The 15,203-nt window shown below is 40.9% G+C and overlaps 1 protein-coding gene across 5 annotated transcripts in view; it reads right to left on the reverse strand.

Annotated features, from left to right (window-relative positions):
• FMR1 (fragile X messenger ribonucleoprotein 1) overlaps positions 1 to 11,548 on the reverse strand; it is a 31,856-nt gene extending 20,308 nt beyond the window's left edge. Inside the window, exons 1-6 of one of the 5 annotated variants that reach the window (XM_072928984.1) lie at positions 11,181 to 11,548; positions 7,475 to 7,530; positions 3,091 to 3,143; positions 2,185 to 2,278; positions 1,110 to 1,181; positions 686 to 834 (exon numbers count right to left, since the gene is read on the reverse strand). In XM_072928984.1, coding sequence (XP_072785085.1) covers positions 686 to 834; positions 1,110 to 1,124 — 164 coding nt within the window. In that variant the 5' untranslated portion in view covers positions 1,125 to 1,181; positions 2,185 to 2,278; positions 3,091 to 3,143; positions 7,475 to 7,530; positions 11,181 to 11,548. 5 annotated transcript variants of the gene reach the window in all.
• Positions 11,549 to 15,203: the final 3,655 nt, after the last annotated feature.

Consider the following 15,203-nt stretch of genomic DNA (forward strand, 5'->3'; position numbering starts at 1 on the left):
GTGTGATTTCATTTTAATCCTTGCAGCATTCTAATGACCATATGCTCATCTCATGCTGTGCTTGGCTTCTCCAGGTTTCCTGTGTCCACTCACCACCAAGTGAACTTTTCTATGCTGTAACACTAACTTCAGGAAGTTTTAGTCTAACCTGAATTTATAACTCATTCCACACTGAGGCAATAACATGCATCACAAGGAAAGCAGAAAGAGACCTGAAGGTAAACAGGGGGAGTCAGTATTAATCTGACTTTTAGAGATGTAACTATATGAAAACACGTCCATGGCCTAGGAGAAAAGTTAGCTGGCTTTGGATCATACTCTGGGAGGTTTCATTATTGTTCAACTATTCCCAGAGCCATCATCAAATAATAAAAGCTGACCAAGAATGGATTCAGATTAACCTGTGCACACCACTGAACAGCGCTAAGAGTGAAAATTTCAATCTCTATCACACACAAACCTTAAAACTTTGAAGAAAGTGTTTCTTCCTCTAGGACTAAACCACAATTCAAAAATCATCTTTTCTATTTTTGAAGTATGACCACATTGATATTTGTATTTTTTACATCCTTACATTTCAGTAAGTTAAGTTATGAGTGGTAAAAAGCATTTTTATTCCTCTTGTCTCAGGCTTAAGAAGTTACCCACATTCTGAAACAAGTTATAAAGAAACGCTTGTACTTACATTTGCCTTAAATCTTCAGGGACTGCCAGTTTGATTTTATGAAAAGTATCTTTTGTTGCGGGTTTATTGGGGTTCACAGATCTCAAACGCTCAATTGTGACAATTTCGTTGTATGTAGCATCACAGGCTGCATATTCTATTACGTAGAACTGATATAAAAATAATAAAATCATCCAAGCCACATATTTTATGACATGAGTGAGCATTACACTATTAAGGAAAAGGTACTTTTGTTAACTGTACAAGTGAAATTTGACTTCTCAGGTTGCAGTTAATGGTAATTGCAACTGTCCTAATCAAGAAACTCTTAAAAAATGAATAGAGATTAGTTCAAACCACAGTGTACATCAATACATAAAGAGAAAAGAAAGAAAAAAGTATAAGTAAATATAAAAAATATATATGTATATATGCATACTCCTACCTCACCCTTTATCATTCTCACTTTAGCCAACCACCAACAGCAGGGTTCTTTTTCATTTGCTCTGGAATAAACCTGAACAAAATACATACATTATATTCTTAAAAGACATCACAAAAACTGACACTAATATGACCAGGAACTCTACAGGAACAAAATCGAGCAAAACATCTTAGTACATTAAGTCTCTGAGCACAGCATAGAAAGCATGTAACAGCAAGATTGTATAGACAAATAATAAATAACACAGTGCCAAATCTACTGGCATTAGAGGCCTCAGCCTTGCATGCAGTCAAAAGAGATAATTCAGACTTTTACATCTGTTAATATTTAATCAACAAGAATTCTAATTGTGTGTAGGTCTGATGAGGTCCTACCGGTGGGTGGGAGGAAGGTCACACATCTACACTTCTTTAGCACATTCATGCTATCAGCCACATCCACATTACAGAAGTTTTGCCATTTTCTTATCTTTCAAATTAAAAACCTACAGAGCATGCAAGCAGAATGCAAACCTTGCAAGTCCTCTTTCTTTAAATTAATTATAAAACTAAGTGTTACAATTTTATAAAATAAGGAGGTTTTAGAAATATGCTCCTTTAAAGTCAATCTCTTTGCATATACACATAAGTATTTACATATACACATATATTTCTATGTTTTTATGTATACACACATATAATGCAAATTATCTGATTAAGCTTGAAGCTTTGGTAATAGAGACATTATTACCTTACAGCTTAACAACTATTTCTGAATTAATCCAGTCCTAAGAAGGACTGATCTGTCATCAAAGCAACACTGATCATGTTTGTAAATCAGCATATTTGTAATTCAGCATGGAGGTCATGGTACATGGAATTTTACACGGCCTTTTGTGGCACATGGAATTTGCATGGTTTATTACTGTCAGACTCTGGGTTTGGTGATGTGCCTGACACTGTTTTCTGCAGTACTTGGAATCAAAGTAGGTGACATCACCTAACATGGAAGCAAACTTTCCAGTGGCCTGGCTGACATTTTTCACAGCAAGTTCTCTCACTTCTCAAGACAAGAGCTGTTAATGGAGCATACACACCTCTACTTCATCGCTTTCATTTATGTCTTTATTATAGCCTGCAGGTGGTGGGAACCTCACATCATGGAATGGGATTTGTCTCTCTGGTTGCCAGCTACGAACAAAAATCACAGTGAATGGTTTAAATATTTTCATCTTCTTTGTAAACAGAAATCAAACATTTTTAATCCATTAATTTTACAGTTTCAAACTCTGTGGAGCTTTTGTGCATATATGTACTAAAGGTAATGTGATCCAATGTATACATAATAAGAAAAAACACATCTAAATGACCATTAAGCATCTTAAGTGAATCCCTGATGACACCTGCAGCCTTTTGAATCTTCTAGTAGAAGCTCTTCCTCTATTTACAGGTATGATTTTTAACCCCAACATTAGAAACATAGATTAAAAAACATTCCATAACACATTTGGACACTTGCTTCAAAACAAGCCTGTATCTTCTTTTTCTTTGGTTCTATGATCAGAAATGTCATCATTTTCATTTAGGAAAATTTTAGTTTCTAGATCAGAAAATTGGTATTCATCATTTATCTACAAATCAAATTTTCTAGTAATGGAATCTTCTAAAAATAAGGCAAGACATTCACAGGAGAAAGAGTCAGTAATGGCACAATTGTTGACTTACTCAAACATGGGTTGCCATCACGTAAATTCTATTAACAACATGATTATCTTCCCAGCAAAACCAATGTTACTATGGGTTTGCACTTGAAAGTATTTAAACCATTAAAAGCATTTATATAGAAATATCACAAAATAGTGGATTCTAATATAACTTTAGAAAATGCCAGCAGCAAGTTTAGTGTATCTAATATACACTACTCTACACTAAGCCATATTTAGGTCAATCAAATGCAAGGTTGATACTGTCATTTACAGGTACAACAACAGCAATACACTTACTTGTTTTCAAATGAAACTGTTATTGAATCTTCATGCACATCCTTTACAAATGCCTGTGAAGGAAACAAAGTATAATTATGGTATGCTTATGGACACTTTCAAAAGTAATTTTAAGCCTGTAAAACACCTCCTTTTCACACATATTGATGAATCTCACAATAAAAGTATGTTTTAAAGTCAGCCTTTTTAATTTCGCAATAGACTTCTATGAAGTACATCCTGAAAGCTGATAACCTCCTTGTGTTCATGACTGCCAGAGCACTGATACACAAACAGAATGCCTCAGCTATGAAGACATTGTTTCTACTTTTTAGAAGCAACAGGAAAGGTTAGTAGGAAATTAAAAGATAGTTCAAGAGTTTTAAACATTTGATTTAATAATCACACTTAATGTATAGACAGGCATAGAAATTAAACATCAGTATTCCTCAAAAAACAAACTAAACCAAAGCACACAAAACCTCCAAGTCCTGTCTCTTCCTTCTTTACCTCAAAGTACATTTGAACATTGCACTAGCAAAACTCATCTATCCCAATTTCAGCAGAATCTTCCCCACATTTACTTCATCACACTAAGTCTGTAGAGCACAAACTTTAGATAAATGCCCTGGGGCCTGCCTCCCCTTTTTTCCTAGGGATGGACAGCAATTGTGCTCTCCATGTCACTACAAAGAAGAGGACAGAACTAGAATTCACACTGAGGGCTCCTCCTGCTTTAAGCACTCAACTGACTGATTCAGATTTGATCAATGTTTAGCTTAAAGCCCCAAATGCTCCTTTCTCCATTCCCCATCCACAGAACAGCAAGACCAGCGTACTCAAACAGCTTTGGGATCTACCAATGAAAATATTTTTCTTAGCCTGAAACAATGGAGGTCACAGGTTAACCAGGGATGAAAAGATTGTGGGGTTTTATTCTTTATTTTTAAAGTATCTCTATCAACTTCTGAAACAAGTTGCTGAAGTGCTGAATATTACACTAACATTAGTCCACACATAGTATCATTAAAAGGTAGGTAAATAAAAGCCCATGAGCAAGAAAGAATAGAGAAGTTTTTTCTACTAATGGAGATCCACCTTAGTAGATAAAATTCTCAGTGAATTGAAAATAATTTAGCAGCAACTACCACTTCTGTAGAAGAATTAGTTAATGAAGTATGGAACATTTTATTACTCTCCATTTGATTATTCTTGCCCTTGCAAGTTTCCAAGACAAGACGAGATCTTATCTCTTACAAGACAGTAAGAGTCTCTCTTATATGGAACCTAAATGGTTTTTAAAAAAATTGTTTGCTATTTATGCTTTAAAAAGCATTCCAAAATATTTCCTGAGTTGCAGCTGTATCTTAGTATCAAAGAAGAGTGATGGCAAATACAGAGTTCCAATAACTGGCTAAAGTTAAGTGATAATGCATGTAAATGTCATCAGAGTCATTCAGTACAAGGCAGAGACCATCCAAGTTGGTAACGGAAACATAACCAATGCCACTGTGAATAGAAATCAAAGGAAAGCCACAGTGACAACAGCAAAAAAATTATTTTATACCTTGTTTGCCTCCCAATACTCTTAAGAACAAGACTTCATTATTGCCAGCAAGCCAAGGAGACTTAAAAAAGTCTCCAAATGCATAATTATGAATTTCAAAATTCCATATTCCTTCAAAGGGGATCACAAGCACAGCTGATGTTTTTCAATGACATGGTACAAAGAAAATTTAAACCACATCTTAAGATCATGTTCATAGCAGCACAGAAAGTTTTTTTAAAGAGACAACAGAGCTCTCAGTTGATTATTATTGATACATTTAGCTCATGTTTCGTATTGGTGTATTCTGTAAGAGGATTCCAGAACTGGATATGCATTTGAACAATACAATGGTGGTCCTGACTAATTTCACCAACATTACACATATCACCTTCAAAGGCTTCATCCACATGTCTTCCAAGGGTAGCAATGTGCAACTTATTCTTACCGATGCAGCTGAAATGGAACACCTTTAACACCTGAAAAACATTACGATCACTACCAGATACTGGGTATGGCTCCTTTGTGCCACAGACTGGACAATGATTAATAGTAGTACTCAAGTATGTAAAAGCAGAGATTATTTGACAAAGCTAATTCAACAGAAATTATACCAGCAACACTTAATAGCCTTCAGAAGAACAGGTAAGAGTAGCACAACCCATGCCCTGAGAAACAATCTGTTGATACCTAATTTTCTCATATTTACAAAATGTCAAAAAAATAACATTTCCTTGTATGAAAGATACTTCGGGAGAAGTCATCACCAAAAGGTGCCCCAATCAGCACTCTAAAAAGTGACAGAAAATGGCAGAAAAATTCACAAGTACAGCAGCAAAGAGCAAGACTACATCTCATACTGAGAGAAACAGAAGAGAGCTCCTAACATCCAACTCACCTTGAGCACAATCCTAGGGACTACAGCAATATATCTCATTAAAGGTAATAATGCAAAAACCTACCATTAATAAGTAAACCAGGATGTGCACCAAAAAATCTATGTTAAGCTGAAGACTAGCCTGGACCTTCAAATAGTTTAGCAATTGTATTATCTGGAAACAGTAAAACTTGAGAGACATAGCTGGCTGAAAGAGGAATGAACTACACTGTCCTGTTTCAGCTCACCTTAAACAGTTCTTGCACACTGCTTTGGTCACAATCCAGAAATCAGAGGGAACCTGAACCAGGAACATGAGTTAAACTGCTGACCTTACACAGGTAGCATCAATGCAGACGCTGCCAGGGAAAATCACAAATCTGAATTTCTTTAGCTTACACCAAATTCAGAAGAGTCAACCACAGAAACAGATAAATACCTAGTTTTCGCTTCAGTCTAGCCAAAAACATTGATGTCATAACACTGTGGTTTGTCTTTTAATAGTCTTGCAAAATTACAAAAGTTAATTGGAATAAATTTATAATGAATTACAAAGTTAACAACGCCTTGCCAAATATCTAACTTCAAATATGCAATAGACGAAACACATCTGAAAAACTCTCTGTGATCTTTATGCTTAAAAACCACCATGCAAAATATATTAATATATTAATGACTATTAATACAGTCCTTAACACTTGGCTACCCAAACCTATCTATCCAGAGAAACAGAGTTTTCCCTGTTTTTCAGTTTCTTGTGACACAGAAAAATGTCAGATACTTATCACATCAGTTTACCATTGTCAGGACATAGCAACATGTCAATTTTCCTCTAATAGAATTATTTAAACAGATATGTAGTACAAAAATGTATTTGGACTCTTCAGCACTATATATTTCAATTTGTACATTTCCAAGTACAAACAGAAAAAGTCTGAAACATTTCTAAGTTTTCCTTAAAAAAGCTAATATTTAAGCAGCAATGCCTTTGGATAAGTATTAATTTTGGTTTTCCAAACTGCTTGGTAGTCTTGTTTTTGTAATACTTGTTAAATTACACACAATGCTAAAAAGAAATGAAACCTTTAACACCATAAGCCAAATTCACAGACACAGGACAAGCCAGCCCTAGATGTCAGTAAAGGTAGAGAAGAGGCTCTGATCTCACACAGAGTATCACAAGAAATACAATAATCATTAATCAGCCTTTTTTAGATATAGAGGGTAAGTAGGCATGGAAATTCAAACATAATGGTGCAGATAATATGAGTTTAAAATGCACCCCCATGAAGGGACAGAACAGTGGCTCTGATGAATTTGGTCACAAAGATGAAATGCCTTAAAAACAAAGTGAAACTGGACAGAAGCAAAATGAGTAAAAGACTGAAGCAGCTGACATACCATTATTGCTAACAGCAGAAACACCAAGAAAGAGTACACAAAAATTGTGAACAGTGGCACATTTTATAATGGCAAAGGTTGATTCTTCTTCTCTAATGTGGAAAAAAGAATCAAACGTGGTAAGTTTTCTACACCAAATTTGACTCCGAGTCACATAAACCACTTCATTTCTCTCCATGCTTCAGATATAATTAAGTAAAAAAGTTTACAGCATGGCATGTCTCAAACACAAAAGCATTCACATTCTAAGAATGGCTATATGCTGAATATATGGTCTAAATTTTACAAATTATTTGTTTAAAAATAAGAATTACTGGAAACACCAGCATATTTTTTTTTTATGCTAAATGGAATGACAGACACTTCAAAGGAAAAAATAAAGGCTTCAGCTGCCATGAAATTTTGCTTTTTTAAAGTCTGCTCACATCATCAGATGTGAGCATTGTCAACCATTTTAATAAAGGAGGATAATTAACCTTAAGAAGGGAAAGTAGGGAAATAGGCTTTTTAACATAAAAAAGGCTATGTTGATAACAAACGTGCATCTACTGTTAGTGTAACCGTTCTGTAACATTTCATACCTGTTGGAAGGAGAATGTCAAAAGGGAACTCGGTGTATAATCAAGTCTGAGAAAGGCTGGACATACAGAGGAACAGAATAGGGAGAAGAAAAATAGTCACAGAAATGGTCACCAGACGAGGGAAAAGCGTACAGGCGGTCATCCTCAGAAGGACTGAGCAGACAGGCTCATGAATGTACAGACACTGGAGATATTGGCTGAGGGTGTCTATATGGAACAGTGAAAGAAAAAAAAAGTATACAGAGGGCCACAGGAACAGCTGCTAATAGTGAGACCCGGAGTAATAAAGTAGTAAGAAAGATGAATTATTTTATCAGCTGCAGCTTCAATGAAGTTATCTATAAAACCAAGCAAACAACAGCAAGGCACTGAAACTACTGGGATAAGAAGTGGAAGATTTTCACAAGGTTATAGAGCAAGAAGTGGCAAAAATTGGGTTACAGACAACATAGAGATATTAACAACAAACACTATCACACAACTGACTGCCTCAAACAGGATGCTCTCCATCTTTAGCAGAGGACAGAGAGAACCACTCCCAAACTCAAAGAGAAAAATCAATCCCATGTTGGAAAGGCATCCAGCATGTCCCCTTCTAAAGGGAAATATCTAAAGCTAATCCCAAAAAGATTAGGCAAAGGCTGGCTATTAGTCTTCTGTGAATAAGAACTTCAAAACCCAATTTACTACTCCTATACAAGAAAAGATGAGAAGATATGTCCTAACACTGCACACCTTCAAGATCTAGTAACCTGGCTGTGAGCTGCAAAAAAACCAGTTTCATCCCCTTGGATTTACAGTCCTGGTAGTTGTTGGACCAGTCTTCATAAAATAAGGAAATCTAACATCTTCTTTCAGAGGATTCTGGGCCCAACCACATAGCAAGTCATGACTAAGCATCTCTAGGATTGTCAATTATCCCTGAATCATGCCCATTTACTGTACTGTGCTTTCCATGGAATAATTCATCTTAGGCAAGGAGGAAAAAAAAATCATGAAAGCACAAAGTATGCACTAAGCAGTATTTTGATTCCATTCAGAAAGAACCAGTCTGCACTACAGCAGTCACATCAACACATTCCAGTATTCCAGTGCACCTGACCAGGATGAAATTTGAATTAAAATCTTACAGGTGAATATGAAGGCACCCTCAAACCATCTCCTATGTTTTGTGTGGGACATGAATCCTCTGGATATATCTCAGAAAACACTGGTTTGTTACTTTCAGCAGGGCTTAGGTGGGCAGCTTTGTACTGTCAAGATCCAGATGCTGGTGGGTACACTAAAATGCTCAGATCCTCAGAGAGACCTACAAGGAGGGTATGAAAAGCTGAAGCCACAATTAAGTGCCTACTTGAGCCACTTCATCCCATCCTGACTATAGCAGCCTCATGCTCCTGCCCCTTCCATGTCTTAGTAACAGGAGAGGTGTATTTTTCAAAACGATTTACATATTCTCATTCATTCAGAATTATTCAAAGCCAAAGAAATCTTCACCAGTTATCAGTAAATAATGAGATTGAATAAAAGAATTGTTTTGCTTTTGGTTTGTTTGAAACATTACTGCTGTAAATCACTTCTCAGGAGGCTGCTTAAAGAAACTTTTAAAATCAAAAAATAAAATCATCCTGCAATTAAGTTTGCACTTGACATCACTGCACACTTCTTGTTATGCTGGGTCAACATTCATTTTTATAACCAAATTGCCAATCTATAAGATGGGCATAAAACTCACCAGAAAAAAAATAGATATATTACTTTATAACAGAGTGATACTCAGACATCAATGAAAGAAAAATCTGTAATTAGAATTCAAGTAATTCAGACTAAGGGAAAACTAGATGAAAATTGCTGGTTTATACTGAACACTACTGCATGAGAGTGTACAACAACTCCCACTTTTTTATTCTTTTTTAAAAAATATGTTGCATTAATTTTAAGTATGATGCTCCATCTCAAGAGCTAATTCAGGTGAAGACAGATAAATCCATATGCCCATTTTCCCATTTAGACAATTTAACCAAAGCTGTTTGGTTAGTGATAAAAGAAAAAACAAACAAAAAAAAAATCCAGTCAAAATTTCTAAAAGTTAAATGACAAACATAACCACACTGCTTGGTGCAATGTCTGTGTTAGAACCTGGGTACACTAAATCATGAATAAGCTTCCATAAATATATGCTCAAATTTAGCTTTCACCTACATACAAGGGGTACAGGGCCCCATGGTATCAAACTTGAACATAAACAATAAAAGTTTCAGAGGCTTTCAATTCTCCCAGGTTTATTCAATAATATTTCTCACTAAATAATGTACCATGTCATTATTACTACCATCTCTTTCACATCATTGGGTAACTACTATAATTTGATGAAAGCCTCATTAAAAGTACTATTGTGCTCCTTCTGCTTCTTTCTGACCAAATACTGTACCTTTAAAAACATAAAACTGATTTTAAAAAGTGCTAGGTTATTTAATTCCAGGAAGCAATATGCAGATCTAGAACTCTGACTACAGTACTACGAGCTCACAGGATGCTTATTTACCACTCATTTGTATCACAGACACACTTTTTGAAAAAAAAAAATTATTTTCAGAATAGCATACTAGCACACATGTTTTAAAAATAAGCTTTTAAGAGGTCTTTTTTTCTTAGAAAAACTCGGAGGTGTTGGAGCTCTATCATTTGGATATCTACCTAGCTGACCAGAGGAACACGTGAGTGTGAAACTCTACCCGGTCCTTCACTGCTAACATAAATATTGGATGTCGCACAATAACTAGGCCCAGTTTTTAAAGTCCTAGGATCATTTAAACCATGGGAGACTTGCAGGAACTGATTCATGGCTGTTCCTGCTATGTTGATAAGAAGTCAATGAGAGCAGGCCCAAACCAACCATACACGAATTTTATTTTCTGTAAAACTACGAGTTATACCCTATCAATAAGCCGATTAATACAACCCAACTCATGCAAAGCCACACAATACTACACGGTATTAATAAAACATATTCAGTGCTCTTATGTTCAAGGCTCAGGGATGGCTTTACTAAGCACAAGGGCTTGGAAACAAACATGCAATGCCACTAAGTAATTTCAGTAAGAAGAAGTTCATTCGATATCTGTATGTATTTAGGAACTCAGCACAGATATATATGGCCAAGCAATGCTATCTTTGATATCACTAGGCAGCTTCCCCTGCCATGGCATTAGCAGCAAGAATCCACCACAGCATTTCATCAGGAATGTGCATGAACGAGGGCCCCCCTTCTCCCCGCCTTGCAGGCCGTGCTCATGCAGTGCAGCTCTCCTGGAAACCCGGACGGCGAGAGAGACTTTCCTTAAGTAGCGACAAAAGCTGAGGATTTAGCCATTAATGCCCCATCCCAGCGCTGATCCTCGCTCAGCGCCGGGACAAGGCGGCCCCAGGCGCCCCTTCCCACAAAGGGGGAAGGCCCGAGGCCTTCCCGCTCTCCTCCCCGCCGGGCCTCGAGTCCGCTCGGCCCCGGCGGCCCCGGCTCGCTCCCCGCGGCCACCGCCAGGGACCCGCCGCGGCCTCCAGCCCTGCCCGGCGCTCCCTCCTCCCTCCTGCCCCGGGGCCTCCGCTCTCCCTCAGCGCGGGGAGGAGGAGCCGCCGCCGCCTCCTCCTCCCGCCGCCGTCCCCGCTCCCTCCCCTGAGGCCCGGCCCGGCCGCGAGCACCCGGTACCTTGTAGAAGGCCCCGTTGGAGCCCCGCACCTCCACCACCAGCTCCTCCATGTTGTGCGCGGTGCGGGAGACCCGGGCCCGGCGCCGCCTCCCTTCCCTTTCTCTGTGCCGGCGCAGGCGGGGGAGGAGCGGTGTGTGTGTGCGGGGCGGGGGCGCTCGGCTCACGCCGAGCCCGGGGGTGTGGCCACGCTGGGCGGGAGCGGGGGGCAGCGCCGGTAGCTCCGCTCGGCGCCGCCGCTGCGGGCCCGGGGCCGCCGGAAATGAAACCGAAACGGCGGCGGGCGGCGCGCGCAGGGCGCCCGGTTGGCACGCGAGCGCTCGGGGCCCACGTCACGTGACGGCAGGAGGGGCGGGGCGGGGCGGGGGCGGCCCGGGGCCGGCGCGCGCCGCTCGCTCGCCCACCCGCCGCCGCCGCCGCCGCCTCTGTAACGGCCCCGCGCGCACGCGCAGCCGCAGTGGCGCGGGGCGCGCGCGGACCCGGCGGTTGCGGGGCCGAGGCCCCGCCTCCCCGCCCGCCGCGCGCCGGAGCGACCGCTCCGGCGGCCAATCGGGTCGCGCGGTGCCGCGCCGCGCGCCTGAGTGACCGGCACCGCCGGCCAATCAGATCGCGCGGCCTCACCGGCGCTGGCCGGGGCGCGCGGCAGCCTGAGCCGGGCCCGCACGGCGCGGGGGGCGGTGTGCTTGTCCGGGTGTGCCCGCGGCCCCGTGTGCCCGTGTGCCCGTGTGCCCGCCTCGGCCCGGGGCCGCCCTCAGCCGGGCCGCTCCTGAGCCCCCAAACGGTGCCGAGTATCGGCTCCGGGAGCGATGGCCGCGCAGGGCCCGGGGCAAGGCGAAGGGAATGACGGTCCGGGCAGCGCGGGGGCTGCTGGGATGGAGTGGGACATGGCGGCCGCGCCCGTGGGGTTCGGGGCCGGTCCCTGAGGGGCTGCCCTGTGGGGGGAGGAGGCTCAGCCGTGCAGGGTCTCTGCCTGCCTGGCCGTAGCCAGGAGTTAACAACGGGTGTGAATTGAACACACACCCTGAGTCCTTTGTGCAGGTTTGGGCACCACAGGATAAGAAAGAGCTGAAGCTCCTGTCCAGAGGAGGCCGCGAGGATGGGGAAGGCCATTGAAGGGAAGCCGTGTGGGGAGCAGCTTGAGGGCACTTAGTCTGTTCAGCCATGAGGAGACTGCGGAGAGACCCCATCGCAGTCTGCATCTTCCTGGCGAGACACAGACACTGCTTTCCGTGGTGACCCGTGACAGGATCCGAGGGAATGCCCTGAGGCTGCACCAGGGAGTTCGGGCTGGATATCAGAACGGGTTCTGCGCCCAGAGGAAGGTTGAGCGCCGAACAGGCTCTCCAGGGCAGTGGTCACAGCCCTGAGGTTACCAGAGTTCAAGAAGTGTTTGTACAGTGTTTAGGCATCGGCCGTCCTGTGCAGGGCCAGGATTTTGATGATCCTTGCGAGTCCCTTCCAGCTGAGGATATTCTGTGAATTGTGACTCTGCTTTAGGAATGGTCCTGCTCCTGCGGGCGTGGTGCTGCTGAAGACCTGAACACCTCCGAGGGGTGGCACCAGATGAGCTGAGCTGAAGGGATGTTTCCTCTGCTTTGCCCTGTCTGTAGCAGTTCCTTTGTTCAACACACAAGTTCTCCATGTAACACATACTGTTATTTAGGACTGTTGAAAATAACTCCATTATTGTTGATTGCATCCTTCAGCTGCACTTAAACCCTCATGCACATTTCAACGTGATGTTGCACATAGAGTTCACTGTAGAACCTGCTGGTGAATAAAGAGCTCTGGTATGATGGAACACATACAACTTGGAGTGCACTGACACAAAGTTTCTTGTTCAGCCTTACGTTATACCTGCACACAGAAAACATCTTCATGTTTTCTAACATTACTGCAAGGAATCAGAGAAGGAAAAAATCCCAGCTGTTACCCCTTTATGTTCAGAAATCACAATGTATTACCATGTATTCCCATGTATTCCCATGGTTATGATTTCTCTGAACATGTGTGTGATGCTCTCCTTACATGAGTCGTGGTGAAGTTCTACACCCATTGCACTCATCAGACAAGCAGTCACAGGATTGACGTGCTTGGGGTGGCAGAGAGTCTAAGAGGAACTGAAGAAAGACAAATTTAAAGATGAGGAGCAGAGGAGCAATGACAAGTTTTTTTTTGTATGGATAAAACCCCACCAGACAGATTCAATCTTACAGTCTCCATGAAGGAATTTAGATACAATGGATCATTGTTGTGACTTCTTCATTTATTTTTTTTAACTGGTAACCATATAAGTGCTTCATCTCAACACTTCAATAGTCTTCAGGAGTGATGATGCCCACCTCTGAAAGTTAGATGAAGTTTTGTTGTTTTGCTTTTTTTCCCATTCATTGTTTACTATAATTATTCTCTTTGTAAACCAATAGGTTTGTCATAATTATTCTCTTTTTAATCAAATAGGTCGCTGTCATGAAGGCAGATAATCTCTGAGCAGACAGAATATAAAGGTGTCTAATTTAGTTCTGTCTTCCAGTGATGATTTCACTACTCTCCTCAAGATAAAAGCTGCTGTACTCTATAATCTTCCTTAGTGCTTAACTTAAATTTTCTTTGCCATTGCTTAAATTTAACATTCTTTATTTTGACTTGACTGGTGATGTTCTAATCCTTGTCTACTTAATGAGAGCATGTCCATATCTCCAGAGCATACTCCCTGGTTTATCTGCTCCTTTACTCCTAACCTTTCCTCTTGCTTTCCAAATTACTTTCTTTTTCCTATTTACTGTGATTTTTACTTTGAACTATCTTCTGACTGAACTGTCCATGCCTTCTGCAGTGTGTCCACAAATTAAGTAACTAGTTCTTAGATAGACCACTAGTAAACTAGATCTTTCCCAATGTGTCTTTATTTCAAATGTGGTGACACTAAAAAATACATCTCAGTAATTTCTTCACAGTCTTTTACTATTAAAGGTAAAATGTTATTTAATTGATATATTAGACTTCACTGATAAATAATCATAGAATCACAGAAGGTTTAGGGTTAGAAGGGACCTGAAAGATCGTCTAGTTCCAACCGTGATGTGTCCAGTGACTTTTATAATTCAACCAAAATTCCCCACCCCTCCACCTCCTTGAATCCTTTCATATTTCCTGATCTCTATTGACCTGTTCCAAGTCCTAGGTCTGGTCCTGAAGATAGAATAGAAACCCAGTACTTCTATTTCTTACTCAGACCTGCACAGCTTGGTGCTTGCAGGCTGATCTGCTGACCGGATTTGTGGCCCTCTTGATTTGAAATACCTCTTTTCAAATAATTAAAAGGCAAAATAAACCAACTTTGACTATTATTCACTAATTGACTCACTCAAATGCCTTCTATAGAGAATGTGAGAAAAAGGTCCCTTCCCATCTCCTCAGGAAAGTTGAAGGACAGAAAGTGCAGGTGAATGACACTCCTCAATCATATCAGAGGATATGATCCTTGATCATTGGTACCAATTTAACTAATACTTTTTTCTGAGGATTTGTATCTTAGATGTTCAGTTGTTCATGGACCTTCACCAGGAAATGCCAGCCTTGGTTCCATACATTGAAGGAGTTAAGAATTTAAAATGTAGCCATTGGTGTAATTTCAGAACAGCAGCAACTCTCAGAGGCTTCCCCAACACTGCTCAGTGAAAGACTTCCTGCAGACACCAGGCTAACAGTGACAGGAACTACTGAGCATTTTCCTCACCTGGTGAGATTTACCTAAAGGGATGATCAGGGACTACAGATAAGAGTTACTCATGAAACATTCCTTTAAAAAGATGATAATCCAATTAAGTATCAGAATCTCTTAATGGAATTTTAGAGAGTCTTCCTTACTTACATACCTATTTTGGGCTTCAATCTTGACAAGATTCATAGAGATTTTAACTCAGTTTTTCAATTTTCTATCTGCTGGTTTTCCTTGAGCATTACTTCTCATGGGAGCCTCTCCTGGCTGGCTCCTTGTCCCCTCCATTATGACCTGTGGCGTG

This window comes from Taeniopygia guttata, chromosome 4A (genome assembly GCF_048771995.1).
Source record: "Taeniopygia guttata chromosome 4A, bTaeGut7.mat, whole genome shotgun sequence".
In the NCBI taxonomy this organism is placed as follows: domain Eukaryota; kingdom Metazoa; phylum Chordata; class Aves; order Passeriformes; family Estrildidae; genus Taeniopygia; species Taeniopygia guttata.